This window comes from Triturus cristatus, chromosome 3_2 (genome assembly GCF_964204655.1).
Source record: "Triturus cristatus chromosome 3_2, aTriCri1.1, whole genome shotgun sequence".
Lineage (NCBI taxonomy): Eukaryota > Metazoa > Chordata > Amphibia > Caudata > Salamandridae > Triturus > Triturus cristatus.
Genome location: NC_140584.1, coordinates 127,668,084 through 127,676,978, shown reverse-complemented (window position 1 = coordinate 127,676,978; position 8,895 = coordinate 127,668,084). Strand labels below are relative to the sequence as shown.

The following is an 8,895-nucleotide window of genomic DNA, read 5'->3' as shown; positions in this document are numbered from 1 at the left end:
TAAAGACTATAGCCCTGATTGTTTGTTATGAAACATTATGATAAAGGTAGGAGGACTGTCAAATTGATTGTGAAAAGCATCTGCTAAAGTCAATAGGCATTTAAGAGTGGATTGTTATTAATCTGAATTAAAGCTTACATATCGGTATTTTGTTAAATGAAATTTTACAGATAACCTTTATATGGAATGATTTTAGTTTTGGTTACCGCCTCTGACAAACCTTAAGTGGAGAATATTTGCACTGAAATAATTGTTGCTATAATCTCTTCTTAGCTGTGTGCCAGGATCATAAAATAATCACATTTATGTTACATTAAATCTCACAAATTACCGTAGCATGCTAGAGATTTGGTGTTGGTTACCAACATGGCAAACCATGGGTAATTAAAATTTGCACTGTGTGAATGATCGTTTAGCCCTGCAAGGGGAGACAGTTGTTTGCTTTGCCACCCGTAATTTTGAATACATTTGCAATTTTATGACTGTATGCCTGATGGTTACCTTGTGGAAAAGGTTACGCTCAGTATACCAGACCTGAGTTAGTTATGGTGACAAGCCAATGATAATAGCAATAGGCTTATCTAGTGTGCAGAGAAATGTTATGCTAGGTCTGGCCTCTGTAAAATGACAAGTTATTATAAAGGTAGCAGATCCAGCTTAATTATTGTGAAAAGCATATGGTAAATTCAGTAGGCTGTAAAAAAGGTACTTGGTTTTATGTAATCTCACAGATTACCATAGTAGGCAAGGGGGTTGGTGTTGGTCATCAACTCTGACTAACCCAGGGAGCAGAATTTCACTGTGATTATTCTTGTTAGGCCCTATTGAGATATATTGTTTTGCCAACTGTTATTTTGTACATATTTGAAATTCTACAACTGCATGAATGTTGGTTTACAGTTTATGCACACTTCAGTTGTGCTATTTTGTTTTCAGTATGTAGCCATTGGTAAAGGCAAGAGGCCATATTGGTTCACTGAGAAACGTCAAGTCAGATTCCTTAGATATGGTTTGTTTCTAAGGAAAATGGAAGTAGGGATTACTTAGGGATTACTTTTTGAGAACAGCATACATTAAAACAGTAGGTTTTTGAGCGAAAATTGTTATTACACTTGGCTAAAGCTTCGAGACAGGCATTTTGTTTTGTGGAATCTTACAGATTATCTTAGTAGGCAAGAGTTTTGGGATTAGTGACCTACCTGAACAACTCATGGTGATAAACGATTTACATCCCTGACATTGTTATTAGGCTTTATTAGTAGGGATTTTATATTGTTTATATTTGCAATTTGATATATGGTATACAAGATGGTTTCTTTGTAGACCTGTAACCAACAGGGCTGGATTGATAATGGTGCAAAAGTTTTAAATAGACAGCCCCATCTTCCCACTTTGTCTCCCTTGTGGAGTATATTCTCCTCTCTTACATTGCCCCTAGGCCTTGCCCTCTCCTTATCATTATGCCCTTCCTCTACTCCTGGCTAATTTATTACATTTAATTTCCCTTCATATTACTTGCACTCTATCATTCGTCTCTATGCCCACCTCTTCGTAATTTACTTTTTCCTTCCTACGGTCTCTCAAGGTATTCAAACTGCCCCATGTCAGCTGGAACTCGCATTGTATTTTTAACTTTTTAACTTTGCATTACAAAATATGCACCAGAATGCAAAACAACGCAATTAAATTGCATAGACTTCTCACATCTGCTTTGGGACAACTTCAGATCCCTGCCTCACCTATGACAGCCCCATCAATTTCTTTAGCCTCTTTTCTTCCCCCCTTGCTTTCCATTTCATCATTTTCTCTCCATTTCGTTGTATTCATCTCTTACCCTTTGTCGCCCAGTTGATCTTCAACACACTTTCCCTTTCACTCTCTGCCTCAGTCTGCCTCTCCCCCAATTTTCCCCACCCATTATTCACTCCTACTTGCTCATCTACCTCTCACTTACACCATTCGACCGTGCCTCTTGATCCAGAGATTTCAATAGACTCCAGGTTGTATGCAAGTAGGTCATCCGTTTCCGCTTTTCTTTGCCTTCTGGTACTTGTAATTTTCTACTTAGCATTAAAAATGCAAAACTATATACTAGAATGCACAGGAAGAGTACATTAAATATTCACACCGGTGACTTAGGATAACTTCATATCTGTTTTCTCCTCCCTTTCGATCAAACTCCCTCTTGGTTCCTTCAGTCATTCCCCCCCACCCACCCCCACCCTTCCAGGCCGGCGTTCGCACTGGAGGCGCTGGTGCGGGAATCTTTTTAGTGCCTATAAACACAAGACACTTTACTTTCTCCTTAGATAACCCTGTAGGCCACGCAGAGAAGGCGGGCGTTCGTTTGTAACTCACATAGACGCGAGAGAGCTCACCCGCAGAGATTGCTTCTGTACTTCGGCCCCATGAACTCTGCAAGATGCTGCAATGTAGCCCTCCTAGACTAGCGCGCAGAGACAAGGGATGTCTGGAAGCAAGTAATTGTTTATGTCTGCCTAGACATAGCTTTAGATATTTCACCGGCTTCATGTATAAAAAGAAGAAAAGAAAACACATGCATCTAAGGGCTTTTGGTCAGCCCTATTCACCCATTTGTCTGTTTAGGCATCTTCACACTTACCTTCTGCCCACAGCAGGATATCACACAGGGCAATGGGTCAGCACTCTTCACCATCAGCAGTGTTGCACCTTAAGTAACTGCCTTTCACTTATTGTATGTGTACATCTACACCCACTGATCTGTACCAGTGTTTTAGTTGTTTCTTTAACACCATATGCCCCCCCTCGTTTAGTTGGCAGCATTTTTACTTCTAACGTTTATAAGTTTAGTTGATATTACATAAGCTTGCAAAGAATACATTGTATGCTTGACACGGCGATACCTACTGGCTTTGCCAATGTTTATTTAACAATTGGAATTGGGGAAAAGCTATTTGACACAGTTTTCTCCAGCAGGTGTATTTACGGACTGAGCTAGCTTGGGACAACTGAGCACACCACGAGCCACTATGGGCTTCCAAAATCTTTGCATAGCATGCCTGGGTTGTGCTATTCATGTGGTTTAACCTCTAGCTACTTTGTGTCATTTTCAATTCAAAATGATAATAAATGCCAAGGTCAGCACTTGTCTTGAATAAAAAGCATTACGATTATAGGCTAAAGTCAGTAGGCGGTAGGGCTACATGAATAGTCAGCTTGCTGCTTAAATTGACACGGTTGTTTTTATTTGTGCTAATGTGTTCACTCAATGGAGCCACCTTTACGCCTTATTTCTGACTCGTGTCTGTTTTAGAACCCAGGCACAAGTGTGCAAACATCAACTACTTTCTGCATGCAGCAGAACAAACATTTTCTGGCGCATGCATCAAGCAAAAACCCAGTCGGTAAAATACCGAATCGGTAAAATCAGCCGTTAGCGAGTTGCAAAAACCGAATCCCAATGCATCAACACAAATCCTTAAAAAATAAAGAATCGCAAAATAAATACCGGAAAAATAACTAATCACAAATAACCAACCCGCAAAAATACAGAATCGCTAAATACCGAACTCGCAATCACCGAAACCACTATTAGCTCCCGGCAAGTGCCAATGGCTAATAACGAATCGCTACTCAATGCAACAAAAATCGCAAATACCGAAAATCCCAAAATTCGCTATTTAGCATGAGCAGAATAAGGGGAATCAGAACCTGGAGGTAAAGTTACCAATAAAAAAAAAAGTGAAAAAAAATATACATGTGCCACAGATGGTACCAATCAGTAAACCCTTAAATGTGGGCCAGGAGACCATGTTGGCTTGCACAAAATGGCAGCCCTCTACGTGCTTGCAAGGAGGATGCAAATCAATGCAGCAGGACAGCGCAGGAGAAGGGTCCAGGAGAGAGTATTTAGAGTGCGCATCACCTTGCTAGGACAAAATGAGGATGAGGTGTACGACAAGTATCGACTGAATCGTGCCATGATCATGCGGGTAATTGCAGACCTCGAACCACTACTGCAGCACCAGACACATCGGACCAATGCAATCCCTGCGCACGTCCAGGTCCTATGCAGCCTGCACCTACTGGCCTCAGGTAGTTTTCAGGGGGTAATCGCCGTAGCCGGAGGCGTATCGCAAAGCGCACTCTCACACTTCTTCCACAAATTCATTGATGCCATGCTGACAATGATACACACCCACATCAGTTTCCCCACAACCCCACAGCAGTTGGACCGCAACAAACAGGCATTCTACCAGGTGGCCCATTTCCCCCATGTCATTGGATGCATCGACTGTACGCATGTCCCCATCTGTCCACCCTCTGCCAATGAGTACATTTTCCGCAACCGCAAGTCCTACCACTCAATCAATGTGCAGGTGGTGTACGATGCCAAGCACATCATCACGGACCTAGTGGCACAATTTCCGGGGAGCACACACGACTCCTACATATTCAGACACAGTGGCATCCATAGGTGCCTACTCAACGGAGAATTCGGAGAAGGACTCCTGCTTGGTACGTACACATACCTCTTCCACACATGAGCACCACACATGTATATACATCACCGTTGCTAAGCCTTTGCTTCTATCTTGTAGGTGACAGTGCATACGCCCTGCGGGAATATATACTCACCCCCTACATCAATCCAGCAACCCCACAGGAGCAACGATACAACGCGGCCCACATAAGCACAAGGAATGTCATAGAGAGGACCTTTGGGATTCTGAAGAGTCGCTTTAGAATCCTACATAAGACTGGCAGTGCCTTGCAATACAAACCTGATACCTGCTGCAGGATTGTAACTGTATGTGCCATGCTGCACAACATTGCGACCAGGAGGGGGATACCCATAGAGGTGGACAGGAATGACGACTACCGGGATGACCAACCACCCGCGCAACACCGACAGGCACACGTCCCTAACACAGCTGAGGGCCATAGGAGGCGGACATACATCACGCAACATCATTTCTGATCCAGGTAAGAATGAAACATGACAATTTCATTAGTGGTGCTACTGTTTAATGCACAGGAGCACTGAGGTATGTGCGGCCAATCAAGAAATAAAATATTATATCCCCAATACAAGTGTAACAACAAATGGCCGTTGTAGTCACGGCTGTGCAGCGTCAAATAGGGGAGGACCCTGGTTACCCCACCACGGTCATGTTTGGCTGTCAGTTTGTCTAGTGGCGCTTGCCACGAACGCCCAGCCTCCTCTCAGGTGTCTCCTGCACTTCACCACGGCCTGTCCCTGTGGCTGTGGAGCACTGCGAACGGCGCCTCCTGGTGCTGGCCTCCGCAACCGAAACACTGCTCACACTTGAGGCAGCCTCACTGCCGTCCTCCCCTCCCAATGCGCTAGCACTGAATGTGCCACTCTGCAGGTGTTCAACTGCAGCGGTCACCTGGCCTAGGGCCTTGGCAACATCACCGCAAAAATAACCCAGGTCCACCTGCAGTGACACCGAGCGGCGTGACAGAACTGCGGTGCTATTGCTCAGCCTGGTGATGGCCTTCGTAGAGGCTGCGGACCGGAGCGAGTTCTGCCGGTGCCTCCTTCTCTCACTGTCATGCCCTTCTCTCATGGCACGGGTGAGTTCCTGTATGTCCTCCCTCAGGTACCCATTGCCCTCTGCCACCACAGTGGTCATGTCCCTCACTGCCGCAGTCATGGAACGCATTTCTTTTGCAAGGCGCGCTATGTTAGTGCTGATTGTAGCCATGTGTCTCCCCTGCAGGCGCTGGACACGCAGCATCCGTTCCTCAATGCCACCATTTGGGGAGTTTGCATCGTGGCCTACGCTTTGTGTACTGCGCAGAGACCTGCGGCGCAGTGGGAGTCGGACACGTGCTGGTGGTGCTGCAGGCGGTGGGACGATTCTCAGACTTTGGCCCAATGGTGTTGTAGGTGTCTGACATGCATCCATCACCTGCATGGGTGGGACCTGTGTCCTGCGTCTCCGCTCTTTTGTTGCAGTTGGTGCGCCAGCAGGTGTTGCTGGTGCTGGTGGTGGTGGTGGTGGTGTGGTTGCTGGTGGAGGTGGTGATTGTGTCTCTTGCGGCGTATCCACGTCCGAATCAGCTGGTGTCTCCGAAATGATCAGCCGGCCGCTGTCGTCGGAATCCCCAGGAGATGCATCTGTGTGTGAAACAGTGCATGGTTAGTGGGATAGTTACAACTAAGTAGTATTTTAAACATACATGTCCCTCTATGCTTCCCTTAATAAACTGTCTATTTCTAGCTTCTACTGATGTAGTGTAATATACTGTTATTTCTTCCTGTGCATGCACACCGGGCTGACATGACTACAACTCCCATGATGCACTACTGTTATGAGTGAAGTTGTGTGGGGCAAATCTGCATGCACACTGTGATTGTGCTGGGGGGTTGGGAATGCTTTTACGCAATGCTGGGTATGGGCACAGGCATGCATCTTACCTTGGGCACTTGTGGCTGCGCCGGAGGTGTCCATCTGTGTGACTCCCACGACGGCCTCAGGCTCGATGGTCCCTTCCACCAGCTCCTCCAGGGCAGTGTTAGCTTGCACTGTTGATGGGCCGCCTCCTGTTCTGTTTGCCTCCCGGAGCCTCTCAGCAATCCTCTCCTTGGCCCGCTTCCTGAGGTCGTACCACCGTTTTCTTAGATCGTCAATGCTGCGGGGCGTCACTCCCACCGCATTGACGCGCTCTTGGATGCGCAGCCATATGCGCCGCTTCTCTGCCTCTGGCACCTTTAGGGACAGCTTCCCAAACAGCCGATCGTGTTTGCTGCTCACCCCCTCAATCAGGTGCTCCAGCTCCCGGTCGGAGAACTTGCGCTTTCTCTTGCGTGCAGCTTCAGCGCTGGATGGTGCTTCTTTCTCCATCCTGGGTGTGTAGGGTGGTAGTCCTGTCAGTATTGCTTCACTGGGCTCAGGCAGTCTCCAGTACCTGCTCCTGTCAGCTCCTCTGGCGAGGGAATGAGGGTGGGGCTGCAGTATTTCCTGGTGGTGATGTCATAATACCATTCCCTGTGCGACCCGTTCATTTACGTTTTCGCTAATAGCGATTTTCCTAATAGCGATTTCGCTAATACCGAAATCGCAATTAGCTAATTCGGTGCTACCGAATTCGCAATTGCCTAATTGGTGTTTGCTATACTCGCTATTGTATGATCGGTAAAATATAGCGATTTTTAAGGAATCGCTATTTTTTACCGAATCTGTTGATGCATTGTGAAAAGTGATTCCTTGATACCGATTCCTTATTTATCGCTATTAAGGAATCGCTTTTGGTTTTGTTGATGCATGTGCACCTTAGTTGTTTGAATTACACGTTCCCTTAATGTTTGTGTTTCTTTTGCATTATAGCACACATTTAAGGGAAACCTTTAGTGCAACATGCTGGAATAATCTATTTTCTAGTATATCGGCCAGATTATAACATATATTCCTTTATCCGTTGTCATTATAGGTGCCATTTTCAAAGCTCTTCCAATGTAAATCATCAAGAAGAAACTCCTCTTTCATTGTTTTGTTGTTATAGATCCTATTTCCAGAGATCCTTGAAAAGGGCCGGACTGGGCACCGAAACCGGCCCTGGCAAACAGCTCGGCCTGCCCCTTCCCCCCAGGTGAGGAGAGGTGCAGCCGAGCTGTTTGCGAGGGCCGGTTTCGGGCGATTTTGTTACAGGGGGCCGATATTGCCAACCCCCGTAACAAAAACGGCCCCACAGGGGCCCAAAACTGGCCCCCAACCTGGCGGGCCACCGGGGAAACGCCCGATGCCTGCTACGGCCAGTCTGGCCCTGATCCTCACATAGGGGGCATATTTATCAAAAAGTAACGGAGCGCTTCTGCATACGTTACAGGGAAAGGGCAGGAATGCACCACATTTATCACAATGCGAGTATACCTGCCTTTTCCCAGCGCTGATGCACAATGGGCTGCCGGGCATCAATGCAGGCATCCTTATACCACGGTGCAAGGATGCCTGCGTTGCATGCAGGATCGGTTTTGTGCAGAAAGGGGCACCTTCCTTCACAAAAAACAATCCATCGAAGCATTTTCCTCTATCAATGTGTGCTGCAGAATTCAGCACACATAGAAAGAGGCACTAACAAGGAGAAATAGAGATGTTTCTCTTTATTACGCTACACGTGGGAAGAATTTTGGTACATTCCCTGGTCTGCCAGTAATAGTAAATCTGGGAATGCGTCTAAATCCATGGGTATTGTGTGGGAATGCCCACGCAACATCCATGGAATGCCCCCCTGGGGCAATGTAACGCAACATAGTGATTTGCGCTGTGTTGTGTTACTCTGGATTTATCAAGCAACTCTAGGCCACACAAAGTGGCCTTGCATGGTTTGATAAATTGTATTTTGTTGGTGAAGGTAGAAGAGCTTCGTTGGTCCACAGAGCCAAGATGTCCAGCAGAGAAGGTGGTAAAAAGAAGCCTTTGAAGCAAGCTAAGAAACAGGCTAAAGGTGTGGATGAGGAAGATGCCGCTTTCAAACAGAAACAAAAGGAAGAGCAGAAAAAACTGGATGAATTGAAAGCAAAGGACTCCCAGAAGGGTCCTCTCACTGGTGGTGGAAGCAAGAAGTCTGGCAAAAAATGATATGAGACTGGAGAACCTCTCAGATTTTTGTGTTTGAAGCGAAGAGCGTCACGGGACTTACCTGAGTTGCAACTTGTTCTGTTCCTTGGAAATCTGTTTGAAATCAGATAGTTGTGTTAGTTTGTGCATCTAAGATTTTAATGGATACCAGTGGTAAATGCAGCAAAATCTGATGACTGCTGTAAGTTGTTTTACTGAGCTGGCTGCTGAGAAGTATTAAATAGATTTTCACGGCATTGGTCGCACTCTTTTATAATACAATAAAACACAGCAATTTTGCATTTTTGAAAACATTGTATTTTAC

General features: G+C 45.9%; 1 protein-coding gene across 1 annotated transcript; it reads left to right on the top strand.

Moving 5' to 3' along the window:
- The first annotated feature begins 8,386 nt into the window (after nucleotides 1–8,386).
- LOC146856889 (translation machinery-associated protein 7-like) lies at nucleotides 8,387–8,649 on the top strand. Its single transcript, XM_085646775.1, has one exon. It carries the CDS (start codon nucleotides 8,397–8,399, stop codon nucleotides 8,589–8,591), a length of 195 nt encoding a protein of 64 aa, XP_085502901.1. The 5' UTR covers nucleotides 8,387–8,396; the 3' UTR covers nucleotides 8,592–8,649.
- The last annotated feature ends 246 nt before the right edge of the window (nucleotides 8,650–8,895 follow it).

Coding starts and splice junctions, on each gene's coding strand:
- LOC146856889 (XM_085646775.1), top strand. CDS start 8,397: ATGTCCAGCAGAGAAGGTGGTAAAAAGAAGCCTTTGAAGCAAGCTAAG.